Genomic DNA, 14880 nt, shown 5'->3' with positions numbered 1-14880 from the left:
GGGTGGGTGGTTACAGGGCAGACCAAGGAAAAGAGAAGGAGACTGAAGTGTTTCCTTTCTTAGCCTGCAGTTAGCCACTGCTGCTGGTAGCTGGGAGGTAGGATGTCCAGTAGGAAGAAGAATGCCAAGCCACTAACAGACATCTCTTATGGTCAGTTGTTTCTGGGATCAGTAGGTCCGGGAAACAAGAATCTAAAAACCAAGTTGGAACCAAGTTATTTTAGTTCTGGGAATTGTGGTTTAACCACAATGGATGCCCTTTACAAATGGCATGGTCACAGCTAACAGCATGAAAGAGCTGTTTCATAAATTATTGGAAACTTTGTCTCAATCCTGAGCCACATTTCATTCAGTGATTTGTTGTTGGTGTTGTTGTTGTTGTTGTTGTTAAACTCAAGCCAGCAACTCAAACCGTAATTTTTTTTAAATTAAACATTCTGAGGCCAGACATGGTGACACATGTCTGTAGAATTACTAGCCCTCCAGAGTCAGAAGTAGATGGATCTCTGTGTGATAGAGTTCAACCTGGTCTACACAGTGAGTTCCAGGCCATGTAGAGAGACTCTATCTTTTTTTAAAAGGGGGGAGGGGCTAGGGGGAGGGCAGTGCACACCTTTAATCCCAGCACTTGAGGCAGAGGTAGGTAGATCCCTGTGAGGTCAAGGCCAGCCTGGTCTACAGAGTGAATTCCAGGACAGTCAGGGCTACACAGAGAACCCTTGTATCAAAAAAAAAAAAAAAAAAAATATTTAAAAAACAAAAGAAACAAAGGGAGAAAAAAAAAGCTTTAACACAATACAATCCAAAAAAAATACCAACCTAATACTATGCTGAGGAATGACAGTAGAAAATTAAAATCTCTATTTACATGATTAGGCTATCATTTGTCTATAAGAACAGAAAACTAGCTGGGCAGTGATGGTTCAAACCTCTAATCCCAGTACTCAAGAGGCAGAGGCAGGCAGATCTCTGTGAGTTCAAGGCCAGCCTGGTCTACAGACCTAGTTCTAGGACAGCCAGGGCTACACAGAGAAGACCTGTCTCTAAAAACAAACAAACAAAAACCCAGAAAACTTGGTATGCCTGGTAAAAATACTACAGTTTATAGCAGTCTGGAATCCAGGTATTTCAGACAGTATTTGTTTTAATTGTGGTGTGACTATGGTGTGATGGTGTGTGCAGCACATGTAGTATGTCTTCAGCTTTGGGTTGCAATAAAGTCACATCGTGCAACATGGGTGAGTACCAGCAAACACTCCTGGGATTCATTGTGTGTTATATTTTTAATTAGTTTGTGACTTTTGCCTTTTCAAATCTTTTTACTGTTAACCAAAATTTTTGCAAACCCAAAGTAATTTATGCAGCCCAGGGTTGAAGACACTGTTTCAAAGTAACACTAGGTTTACAAAGTCCCACTATGTGCCTAGCCCCATGCAGAAGGGTTTGCTGCCCCAAAATAGGAGCGTCCAGTCAACTTGTTCATTTCAGCTGCCCACACTGACTCAGACCACCTGTACTACTGGCACGTGGTACTATCTGTACTATCTGGCGCCACGTTGGGCGTCAGATATTGGAGAAATTATTTTGGCCACTCCACGTAGTTAAAAGGATATTTATTTAATGGCGTAACTCACAAATTAAGTAATGGGTAGGTCGCAGGGTCTGGGGAAGGTGTAATGCAGTCCAGCGGTGTTCTCCGGAGCTCTACACAGTCAATCTGCACTGGTCAGCGTCCCCACCGAGAGCGCCCAGCACGAGCGCTGGCCCATCCAGCTCTTGGGTCCCCAGGCGCCTCCCCTCGCCCCGCCTCGTAGGCGTGACAGTTGCCAGAGTCTCAATGGGGGTTGGAACTTCCAGAACCAAGCTGGAATGGCTACCCACTACATCTCCCCCTTTTTGTCTAAATAAGAAGGTTCTAAACTAATACAAGACTATATACAAAGGAATGGTTATCAAATATTGTCCAGAAATAATGAGAGATAATGACCTAGATAAGATGTAACTACAACCAATGCAAACAATATCAAGCAAGAAACACATACTAAAATCCAGAGAAGTATAGAGCATAGGTAAACAGCATGTTATAAAGATCATTCAAAGGTGTCCTATCCTAAAGAACCTGAACCTAATACTTAATATGTTCTATCTAAGATATTATATATACTAAGTTGTAACTATAACTGCTAGTCTTCAATCCCATCAAAGACCTGAGAAGGAACATAATGGTCCCTGAGAAATGGTAGATGGATGCAAGCAACTTTCGGGAATCTTGCAAGAGTAGACCAAGACAGCTGGCAGCCTGGACAGTCACCTAATGTTTCTCAGCATTGTTGGTGCATTCAAATTGGCTACAGGCCTAGAGTATCTGACAGACCATTTTCAGAAGCAGGATTTCTGAAAGACCATCTTACCCTGTCTTGGCAGAGTACAGTGGTCGCTTTCCTTGTGTCCCGCTTGTCCAGAAAGGAGAGCATTGCATTTGTACTGTCAGCCATCAAGGCAAGGGCAGTTCTTTGCCCAGTAGGCCATTTTGTGCCAAAAGACAAACTTCCAAATGGAAATGTCTTAGAAGCCCAACATTCTCTCGGGATCAATTGGTGCAGCCAGGAGCAATTGTGTCTCACGTCAACAGAATTCTAAGTTATTTAAATGCCATATTCTCCAGGTCTATGAAGTGTTTGAAGATTACCTGCCCATCTGACCTATGTATCTGTAAATCTGGATAACCTAACTAACGTAACTATAGAGATGACAGGCATAGGCGACTATAAATCTATAAATCTTATCTATCGAAATAACCTAAGGACTAAGGCTTCACGTAAATAAGGTAAACAGTCTATAAGTAAATGTATGGTGAAGAACGATGACTTCAAAATTGTGACAATACACAAGATATTTATAACAGAGGTAGGAATATATAGTGCGATATGCAATATGACAATAATATTAAATATATATCAATATACCGAATATCCTAAACAGAAGTAGAGCATATATAAAGTATGACAGATAAAAATTTACATTTGTATCAATATAAAAATGTTTCAAATAAGAGTAGAAATATATGTACATTATAACAAATATAGTTCTGTATTTGTATCAATATACAAATTATCTTAAACAGGAGTATAAAAATAGTTTACATTAGTATCAACATATAAGAATCTATAACAGTACAAATTACAGTGCAAATTATCTAAGGTTGCTATTTTACTAAGTTTGTTTACTAGTATATACAATGATTTACCATCATATCTTATACCTATCCGTTTCATTTCTTCTCCCCCCCTTTTTTTTTTACAATACTGAATCTAATATTTTCTTCCACCCCCAACCCTATAACCATCATCCATAACCCTGAGAATTATGAAACCTAAGGGAGAAGGGGCGTCGTTTTCTTAGAATTGCTTCCTGCCGTTTAGGGGGTGATGTTATCTCTGTTGGGTACTGTGAGAAAGCTCAGATAGTTAAATCTCAGTTAGACTAACTGTAGGTTCTGTAGCAAGTTTTAGAGTAAGGGTAAGATTGTCTGAAATTCTGGCAAGAAGTGTAGTATGATGATGATTACCATGGCATCATTCTGGATTGGGTCGAGTTGTTGTTGTTGGGGCCCCATCTTCCTTCTGGTGACTTCTGAGATTGCTATTGGAAAAACTTATTTGTTATCAAAAATGGGAGGTTTGGATTTAAAGAGGACATAGCATGTAAGAAAGGATTCTGAGAAATCAAGAGTAAGCATGGAGAGAATTAGAATTTAGAAGACAATGGTCCCTTTTTATTGGTTTCCTTCTGTCTCACAACAGAGGGCTCTTCTGATATGGGACTGAAGAATCTCTTAAACTTTTCTTTTAGCAATATGCTTGGGTTTAGAGAAGGAGTGAGCCAATTCCATCTCCAAAGCCAGCTTGGCTATAATTGAATTGGAACCACAACTTTTTTAGATTGATAGAGAGAAAGATGTTAGACAGTGAGATTTTACCATGTGTAGATTGGTACCAATAGATTCTTCCTTTCTGCTGTAAACATCCGGATTTCCAAGGCCTTATGAGTTTTGGAAGATGGGTATTTCCATTATCCTGGAAAGACAAAAACAGAACCCTACCCCACCCTTTGATTGTTAAATTTTTCTTACAACTTGTAGAGATGTCACATTGGTGGATGATCTTTTACTTCTCTTCATCAAGGGGTTTTTCCTGTTCGAATCGAATTTTTATTAATTTTGTTGGTATCCATAGCTTTTCTTCTCCTGCAGAAACAAAGGCAAAACCCCTTCCCCAACGTAGAACATATCCAGGTTTCCATTCTGAGGTCAGCACATCCTTAAAATAAACTGGTTGGTTTAGCTCAGGAGTTTTGTCTGTTGTCCAATGTCTCTCCGCAGCTGTTGTTCCTTTCTCATTAGCATTGATAAAATTCAAGGTTAATAAAGCACTATGCAGTCTATTTCTAGGGGTCATTGTTACCTGTTGCTGTTTATTTAGCATATCCTTTAAAGTTCGATTGGATCTCTCTATGACTGCTTGGCCTGTGGGATTGTGTGGTATACCTGTAACATGTACTACTGGCAGCTTCAGGCTGCTCTGGCCATGGACCTGAAAATACAAGTCCTGCTCTACCATATTTCATCAACCCCTTTACCTCCCAGTCATTTTGTGTAGCAAGTCCATGGTGAGTGACTCATGAGTGCAGTCTTAAACGCTTTCCATTTGGTCCATCAGTGTCATTTTGGAAGAGGTCTCTGGGTCACATGTGTCACGGTGTAGGCTTTGTACTTGGCAAATCTTACATGTCCTGCAGTTACTTTTGTGGTCATAGCTGTAATAGATTAAGCGTCCAGCATAAATTACTCCATCCACATAAGGGCTGTGCAGAACAGGTGCAAGCCCCCACACTGAAACAAATCAGGGAGAAAAAGCACATTCAAAGAAACGGACTCTCTCCTGCTGTCTTCCTAAAGAAAGGAAGCAAAGACTGCTTTTAACTACATTTCCTATAAACATTGTCATCTCACATTGCCTAGATCATAGTTATGAAACCTACCTCAGTGTGGTATAAAAGATGGAAGGTTTTTTAAACATTTGATAAAAATTGCTCTCATTAGTAACATGCAGAATTTTAAAGAAAACAAATAATAAAAAATTATATCAAAACTTACTAAAATTAAATATAAAATTGTATTTCAACCTTCAGAAACCACCACTCAGATTAACAGTATTTCTGTGGATTTAGAGTTGCTTGCAATGTCTGCTCAGTTTAGTCTGTGAATTATTTCAATCAGCAAGAGGCCAAGAAATAGACTGTCCATCATCCTTCCATGGTTTCCTTGATTCATAACCCACACAATGACCAGATGGTCTGTTTTAAAAAGTTTGTTACATGCTGTACTGTCTTCCTGCGGTAAAAAGGGAGGTATTAGTAACTCAAATCCTTTTAAATTTGGACAACTTCCCTCACTGGATGTCAAATTAATGAGGCTGTGCTATAAAGAACTTGCTTCAAGACAGGTGATAATTATTTCAGACTTAAAAATTTCCTGGCCAGGCTTTCAACTCAAATGGAGAAGAAGTGTAAATGAGTTGCCTGTGGCTCTGGGCACTGTTCTGTGAGTAACTGTTTAGCAAGACACAAGATGATAGAGAAAATGCCTCCCCTAGCTTCTCCTTATTTGAAAAACCTCTGTTTCAAAAGAAATGTTACCCTAACCACCTAAACAAACATTTAATGGAACAAAACTCTTACTGTTACCATCTTTCCCCAATGTCAGATGAGTGGATATTTCCTGAAAGTGCTGCTCTGACTTCTGACCCAGCATGTGGCAGTCTGTCATCGCTCCTAGGTGGGGACTCATGCATTGCTTCACACCTTCGGCTAGAAACCAGCAAGGACCATGAACCTGACCAGGCAGAGGAAACCCGGATGGCTCCCAAGGACATTTTCACCTTTTCATCTAGACCAAGATCAGCACCTCATGGGAAGAGTCATGATATGTCCCCAAAGGGGTATCCATTTATTCTGGACCCAAGAGAGGACAACAGTGTGACAAGGAGAGACACCCATTTGGAAGATGATTTTTATGGTACTGACAGCAGTGAAGAGGTACGCGCTTGATAAGTAAAATAGGCTTGAAGTACAGTATCCCATTCGTGCCAATAAGCATTAAAACAAGTTGGAATGAAAGAGTGGGAATCAATTGCTATTTTTAAAAATGCAGCAGATTGCTATGTCAGTCAACAGTTCCATCAGGTTACTATGGGAACTCAAAATTTCTGTATCTTTTTTATTATTAACAGCCAATTTCATGTTTAATTATGGAAGCCAATTTTTAGTTGTTTATGTTTTTCATTTTAATCTTTGCCTCACAGAATTAGAAATAATTTATAGTTGAGTACATGATAGCAAGACCACTGAAAAGCTGACAGCTCAGTGATCAGGGTCTCTGGGGAGGCTGTGCTGTGGTTGCTAAGCATTCAGCAATGACACTTTTTTGGCTCCTTCCTCCCCTGCCATCTTTTCACCTTAGACCTATTAGGACTCATTATCTTCCATATGGTCCCAGAATTTGAAGATTCGTGCCAATTAAAGTTCAGATAATGAATCATGAATTAGTACTGGGACTCTCCTTACAGGTGTTTGTCTGGAATTATTTAGAATATAAAATATTATAAGTTAGTAAACTGATAAAAAATTTTATTATACACTTGTTGGAACTCAAACTGAATATGGCTTAGAAATATTTGTTTAAAAACTAATTACTACAACTTTATCTCTATGTGAAGTGAATCTAGGGAGTATGTAATTCATCTCTGTGTGTGCATGTCCGTATGTAGTTTGTGAATGTTGGAGGCACTTGTGTACAATGTGGAGGTCTTGGTGTCATTTCCACCACTTTTTTCTCTCTGAAGCATGGTCTGTTACTGCCCTGGCGCTCACTACATAGGTTATGCTGGAAGGCCTCTCCAGGCCTTCCCATTATCTACCTCGTCCAGCATTTTATGCGAGTTCTAGGGATCAAATTTAGTCTCCCTGCTTGTCAGGTGAGCACTGTACCCATATCCCCAGCCTTAAATGTATATTTATCTTTATTCTTGGGTTTGTTTTTGTTTTATTTCATTTTATTTTATTTTTTAAGACAGTGTTTCTCTTTGTAATAGTCCTGGCTGTCCTGGAACTCTCTTAGTAGACCAGGCTGGCCTCAAACTCAGAGAGATCCACCTGCCTCTGCCTCCCTAGTGCTGGGATTAAAGGTATGCACCACCATGCCCAGCTCTTTTATCTTTATTCTTAACAATGTGTTGAAGAAACATTTTAGAAGCACCATAGTCAAGTTAAAAATTAAGAAGTACAAATAATATGATATAGAAATAATTAGAAAAACTCATGTATGCTTACAAAGTTTCTGAAATTACTATAACTGAGTTAGAATGCCCTGTGCACAGTGCATTGTAGATGAGGTTCACACCTCTATGTGCAGAGCCATCCAAGAATATGGAGGTATTGCTTATAGCTTTCACAGTAACTATGAGGCTTACATCTTCTAATGAATTTTGTATATGTAGGATCCTTTTTATACAATATCCTGCCTTCGGCATGTGCTGAAGTAATACATGATGCTAAACACAATGCATTTCATGCCACCAAATTAAATATTGGATATTTAAATATTAGACACACCTATGTCTTTTACCCCTAAAGCATTAAGCTGTAAAAATTATAAATAGACTTTTGTCCTTGCCATCTACTAGAGTTTCCATCCCATGTCATCACTTCTAAGGTATTATTTGGCAAAACTGTTCAATTTACTCACCATTCCATACTTACAAGGGATAGGCTTATGTCTTTCCAAGGAGCACACAGCACCATCTTTCTTCTCTAACCCAAAAGACTTACTTTACTAGTGCAAATTTCCTGACAGATGAGAAAGAGCAGTTCTCTGGGAAACAATGAAAGCATGTCAGAAGGAACTTAGCTCTTCTGTCTGACATATAAGCCTCAAGAAATCAAGTTTTGTGGGGAAATGAAGACTTTCAGTTCTACAGGCTTGAACTTGATACCATTTCATGTGCTTTCTTTTCCTACTATCTCTTCTACTTTTGATGCCCTTCAATTTTTATTATAAAAAAATGTATTTAGTGATACTATATCAAATGGAAAATGAATTCATCATGCGTTCTCCCCAAACTCTGACTACATAGCAGTCTGCTCACCCTGTGTCATGCCTGTCTATGTGACCAGCAGCATATGGCTGGAGTCTGTGGTGGGACCATCTCAATGCTAACACCTGCATGGTTTACAGTTAATCAGAGCCTCCTAAGAGTGCCAACAGAGAAGGGACAGAAGCCTTGCCATATTATAGAGGCAGAGACACTAATAAGATACAACCCAAGATATTAAAATATTTTTTTAAAAAAGCCATACTACATTCACTTACATAATGTAATTACAAAGTTGATTTCCTTTTTTGTTTGGATGTTTGCTGCGGAGGGTGTCATATACTTTCTTGCTGGATAACTTCTCTTATTTATTGATTTATAAGCCATGGGAAATTGAATTATATATTTTAGTATTTATTTTGTATACATCTCCAAGTTTGAAGAAAGATTAGTTGAGATAATTGAAACATCCTTAATATTAGTTACATTATTTTAGAATGATACATTCTTAGAATAACATAATTACAGTTAAGGAAAACATTAATATTTTATTGTAAAAATAGGTGATAATTATATTATTTATTATACTTGAAACTTATACTCAGTAATTAAAAGACTTTCTATCATGCTTGACATTTGAGTGATATTTAAAGAGAAACTAGTTTAAATTCAGTGACATATAAACCAGGTAGAATCAAATTATGATGTTATGATGTTATGATAGAAGAAAAGTACACATTCTGTAGTAAAGACTACTCCAAATAAAATTCCAGTGATATATTGTCTTTATAATTTAAGGTGATATTACCTTAATTAATTAATTCACATCTGAGATCACAGTGTGAGCCTCAAAAGTATGAATTTTTAAAATATTCTCTTGTACTGCCTGCTTGGTGTGTGTTTTATTCCCCATGCTGTCATATATACTAATAGTTGAGCACCAGATAATTTTGAAGTTGTACCTTTTATTTGAAAAGCACGTTACAGAAATATATTTCATGACAAGCTATAAAATTGAAGCTACCATGTAAAATGAATTGTCTTAGGAAAGCTGTTAAAACAGGGCTTTGCATACTGTCATATCATCTAAAAGAAGCCATTCGGGGTTTCGTCATTATTCCCAACATGGCTAGTAGATGCACTTGGTTTGCAAGTTGAATGAGCTATAAATTAATGTTTTATTATTCCCTTAATTTTATCTAGAGCTGTAGTACTGTCACTTTCCACCACCCCAGCTAAGGCTATATATAGCACATACTGAAGGAGATTGTTTCAAAGCCACATGCTCATCCTCTACAACAATTCAGATTGGAATATTTGGTCCCCAAAATATCCATCTGGGACATAAATTATATAGACTGACTACCTGTCACATTCAGATTAGGTGGGAAAGCTTCTATAGTTTCTTTCCATCCAATGTATAGAACAATGCAAGGAACAATTGGGTAGACAACAATGTTAAATACCTGCATTTCTTCCTTCCTGGTATTGTTACTTTAAAAAAAAAAATACCTTTGGGTCAGGTTTCTTGTTAGCGAACTCTTATAACTTAACTCAACCCATTTCTATTAATCTATATGTGGCCACATGGCCATGGTGTTATTAGTATGCTGGCATCTTATAGCTCCTTGGGTGGCAGGCTGGCATCTCCCAGACTTTACCCTTCTTCATCTCATTTTTAATTTGAATGTACCACCTAACTAGTTATCTTGCCCTGCTATAAGCCAATGCAGCTTTATTTAACAATCAATCAGAGCCACACATATTCATAGCATACAGAAAGATCCCACAGCACTTCCTCTTTTCTGTCTAATCAAAAAGGAAGGTTTTAACTTTAACATAGTAAAATTACTTATAATAGAAGAGTTACCAAGAATTATAGTTATAATATCTAATCTATTTGTATTTGGCAAAATTAAAGAAAACATTCTATCATCTATTCTATATTTGTGAGTCTAAAGTTTCATATCTAATTTATTTTTATCATAATCAAGAAAAATTATAATTATAACTAACTAGTCTTCAACTACATCAGAGACCCCAGAAGGATATAATATTACCTAAGTAAACAGGAAGTGCATTGCAAGCAACTTCCATAAGTCTAGGAATGACAGAGACATTTGGCTGCTTAGACAGTCATCCAAAGTTCCTCTGTAACATTGGGTCATCTGTCTTCAGCCTATAGGCCTAGGTCTCTGGCAGAGCTTTCAGTGAAGCAGGAAATTTTAAGGAGTGTTCTGCCCATTCTGGCAAAGCTCATCAGTCGCTTCTACCCATGTCCTGTAGAATGTCTGGCAGTTTCTTCTATGAAGCAGAAACCTGAAGAACCATCTCTCCTTGCAAAGCTCAGTGGTTACCTTCCTGGGGTCCTGCATGTCCAGTTTATATAACATACAGTCAAGCGGTAGAGGCAAGAGCACTTTTTCCCCAGTGGCTAACTTTTGCCACAAAGAAAGCAGTTTTTTCGATGCCCATCATCCTCTTTGAAGTAATTGGTGCTGCCAGGAGTAGACGTGTCTCATTGTCCAGAAAAGTCTAAGTTCTTAAAACACCTTAAATGTCATATTCTGTAGGTCTTTGAAGTATTTAAAGATTACCTATCCATTTGAAATATATCTTTGCATATCTATAAAACCTAATTAATATGACTATAAGTTTGTCTATTATAGATGACTATTAATTTGTATTTTAACTATACATTTTTAAATAAGCTGCATAGACATAATACCTTAAACAAGAGTAGAAATATACATACAGTATAACAAAATTAACTTTAAATTTGTATCAATAAACTGAAATCTATGCCAATGTATAATATTTTGAGATTCACTGTTGTTTTTTGGATTAAAGCAGATTCAGTAATGTACCCTTTTATCCTATCATTTCTATATCATACGATTCTATATCATATCCCCTTTATTCTTTTAGAAAGAGATTGACTATGACCAATAACAATTTGTAACCAACCCCCTAAACAAAGACAAACATTCATAATCCATTTTGGGGAATGTGGGCATAGTTTTTTGTTGTTGTTGTTGTTGTTGTTGTTGTTTTTTTGCTACTTCCTGTTGATTGGAGGCACTGTTAATCTTATGGTGATCCTGAGAAAATTCAAGATAATAATCAAGTTCTGGGAAGAATGGCTATAACCTTTGTTGATAGATATCATCTGTCAAGGTTCAGGAGGTCTCATCCTAATCTGATATCATCTGATCCATCTTAATCTGGAATAAATCCACAGCCTCTTGCTTCCTGTGGAAACAAAATCAGAGCCTCCTTTCCAAAGCAACATATCCTTAGACCCAAATTTTGAAATCAAGGTGCCTTTAAAATATACATATTGGTTAAACTCAGCAGCCTTTACGATCTAATGTCTCTCTCCAGTTAAAAATCCCCAAAACAGCGTAATCCAGACTCTTTGTGTAATTTCCATCTTTACATGGCTTAACTTTTATATTACTTTTACTGTCTCTTTAAAGACTTTATTTTTTAAAACTATTTTTATGTAACTGCATATATTCCTTTTCCTCTCTCTTCCAAGCCTACATGTATTTTTACACATATTGTATACTGTTTAGCGTTATAGTCTATCTGAATTTGTCTTATTGTGAATCTATAAGCCTGCTCTGACCAGGGGAGATTTTAAACTGCTAAGCTATGTGGCTAGGACCAATATGGCAGCCTTGGCTGCTGATTCTGCCCACCTCAGCTTCCCAAAGTGGCAGAGGTAAGCCTATCACTAACTCCAGGAAGCAGTGGATCTATGCCTTCAACAAGCAACGTGCAGCCCAGAAACCTTTTTTTTTTTTTTCCTCTATTAGCAAAGGCTAAATCCACTATGCAGTGTGCTGCAGGGCTTGGAGACACTTCTGTGTACCGCAGCTGGAATCCACCTTGCTATAGGTCAAGCCCACACGACAAGAACCCACTATACTGTAGCTCAAGCCCATATAACGCAGCTTCTCTTTATCATGGCTTGCCTGAGAGCCATAACAAGGAAGCTAGTTTTAGCTCTGTTTTAGAATCTTTTTTAAAAAGCTTCCTCAGGTTTTGGGTGTGAAATTCATGCTACCATGTCTGGATGCCAAAAGTTTCTCCAGTCCTGCCCGGTGCCATAGTCGGGATGAATCTCTCCCACTCACATCCCACAGCCGCTTGGTCCCAAGTAAAAACATAGAGGCTTATATTATTTACAAACTGACCCCTAGGTCAGACTTCTTCTTGCCCAACTTATAACTTACTCTTATAACTTAACTCAGCCCATTTCTGTTATGCTGTGTGTCGCCACATGTCTGTGGCGTTACTGGTCTGCTGGCATCTAGTTGCTCCTTAGGCAGCGGGCTGCCGTCTTGTATTGTTGCTTTTAAGGTATTTTTTACATTCAGTAATTTAGCTATTTCACTTTGTGCTTTCTCCTAATAGAAGGCATTGCTGGATTATAAATTATTCACCTCTGCACTCCTTTGATTAGCTCTTTCACACATCTGTGTGTGTGTGTGTGTGTGTGTGTGTGTGTGTGTGTGTGTGTGTGTGTATTGGAAAGTATCTTTGATCCAAATATGACATTTTATGTTTCTATATAGTCTTTGAAAACTTTTAAATGTCAGTATATGTATTAGGAAAATGGAAGTAGTTTTTTAATATATTGCCTCACATTTTATTCCTGTATTTTATGAGTTACAAGGTAATGTACTCTCCAGAATGACCTGCCAGACAAATCTATTGTTTATTCTATGTGTATAATCCTTTTGGCCTGTTCAGATCAGCATGTCTTTATTGTTACCCACTGAGGCACTTAAGAAAAAGCCACAGGCCTCTTGGTCCCTTCTAGACTGCGTTGTTGTACAGGGGTGGCAAAGGCATAAATTAATTCTCTGCTTAAAACCTAACATTCTGCCATTTTTAGTGGAAGCTACATGTCTTTGAGATCAATGTTTGGTTTCAGGCGGGACTTTCTGTAAGAACTCTTTAGTATCAAATCTACCTCATTGGAAAATGTGATTTGTTTTGAACAATTACAGGAAGCTTATTACTTCTTCAAATATTCAAATGCTTATACTTTCCCATCCCAGTTAGTCATTGCCTCATAGGAGAATTACAGTACTGTCACAGAGATAATTTGCTCACCCAGTGTCAAACATAGTGAAGGCTGGTGTGTGCTGGTGCGTGCTAAGAGCTTCCATTTTGTTTACAAGCTTCAGTTTGTTTACAAACGAGTAAAGTGAAGGATAAGACACTGTTATCACTTTTCTTTGTCATCCACAGAGAACTATATTATTACTTTGATAGTTTCCTGTGATAGCCAAGAAGTAGAAATCCTTTTTTGGAGATGGTTGTTATGAAGACATTTAAGATACATTATAATTGCCAGTCTTGTTTCATAAAAGAAGAAAATAAGTTTTCATTTTTTGTAACTATCTAGTTATAATTTGTCCAGATAATCTGCTCTTTCCTCAACAATGTAAGTATTATTTATACTGTCTCAGCTGTTTGCCAGCCCTCTTGTCTAGCTGAAATAGTTGTCAATTTAGCACATTTTAAATGCTGGCCAAAATGAAAACTTCCAGTCACCAGATTGCAATTCAAGATTGCCATCACAGGTGAGCTTGGAATATTGCAGATATGTTTTATTACAGAATTTTTAAGAATGTTTTAGACTTATTTTCTTTGGGTAAATACAGTCATCCATTTTTATAAAGACTAGACTGAGTTCTGTCCTGACTCATTCAACATGAAAGTTGTGATTCAAAGAGCCTGGGTCCCATCTGCTCTAAGTCAGTGGACCTCAAGAGTCATTAAAATTATCTTCTCAAAATTACAGCTCAGCAAGAGCCATCCATTCTGTGCATCCAGAAATGATTGTCCAAATGCCCATCTGCACACCCTTCTAAGAAATGTAGCTCAATAAAGGAAGTGTGGGTTCCTTGGGGAAATCATCCTCTTCAGCATACATATGCTGTACTACAGTTAATCAGGCACACTCTATTGATGTTCCTGGCACTGTGATTTGATTGAATATTTAACAAACAAACGTTTCTTTACCCAAATACAAGTGGTTCAAGAGCTTTGTGCTTTTTTAAATATATATATTACGTTAAATCAAAAGCATTGTGTGTTGTTCTGAGAAACAGATGAGCAAAGGACTAGGAAGTGAAAATGGTAGATGACCTCTTTGCTGCTCTGACAAAGGACATTCAACTGCTGTTTGAGTTTTCAGTAGCTCAATGATCAGCCAAAGGGAGAATGTGGTTGTTCAGTTCATTCTTAGGAAGCTAACTTCTCATGCATGTAGCAAATGCATAGAGCTTACACAGAAGTTAACTCACAAGCAGGTTGAGCACAAATCATTACATATGTGAAATCAATGAAAAACATCTATACCTTATAAAAATAAGGCAGAAGCATTACTGAAGAACAGAACAGTGTGCTCTCAGTGCCCCTGCCCCCTTCCCCAAGTGAAGACCATAGAATTTTCCTCTAAATGAGAAGCTGAACCAGGTCACATCAAAATATTAACTAAATTTAATCTTATATATCATCTTGTCCTTCTCAATCATCTTAATTCCCTTTCTGAATCTGGTATAAGCTACAATTAATGGTCTAGTGACAGCCAATGGGAACGTATCTATGGTTCCTTATGCAGATCCCACACTTACTTGTCCTTTCCACATTAGCATTAAAATATACTCACTGGGGTATACATCTTCCTCTTGGCTGATATCCAAGCCAG

The 14880-nt window shown here is 37.7% G+C and overlaps 1 protein-coding gene across 8 annotated transcripts in view; it reads left to right on the top strand.

Moving 5' to 3' along the window:
• Positions 1-14880, top strand: part of Cfap20dc (CFAP20 domain containing) — a 262891-nt gene that overhangs the window by 156928 nt on the left and 91083 nt on the right. For all 8 annotated transcript variants that reach the window (XR_005092211.1, XM_028853847.2, XM_028853846.2 and 5 more), the window contains one exon: positions 5765-6096. Coding sequence is in view for 7 of the 8 variants with exons in the window: in XM_028853847.2 (XP_028709680.1) it covers positions 5765-6096 (332 nt within the window). In the remaining variant the exon portion in view is untranslated. The remainder of the gene's footprint in view (positions 1-5764; positions 6097-14880) is intronic.

This window comes from Peromyscus leucopus, chromosome 9, assembly GCF_004664715.2.
Source record: "Peromyscus leucopus breed LL Stock chromosome 9, UCI_PerLeu_2.1, whole genome shotgun sequence".
In the NCBI taxonomy this organism is placed as follows: domain Eukaryota; kingdom Metazoa; phylum Chordata; class Mammalia; order Rodentia; family Cricetidae; genus Peromyscus; species Peromyscus leucopus.
The sequence above is the reverse complement of the archived record's forward strand: the minus strand, read 5'-3'. Positions and strand labels throughout refer to the sequence as shown.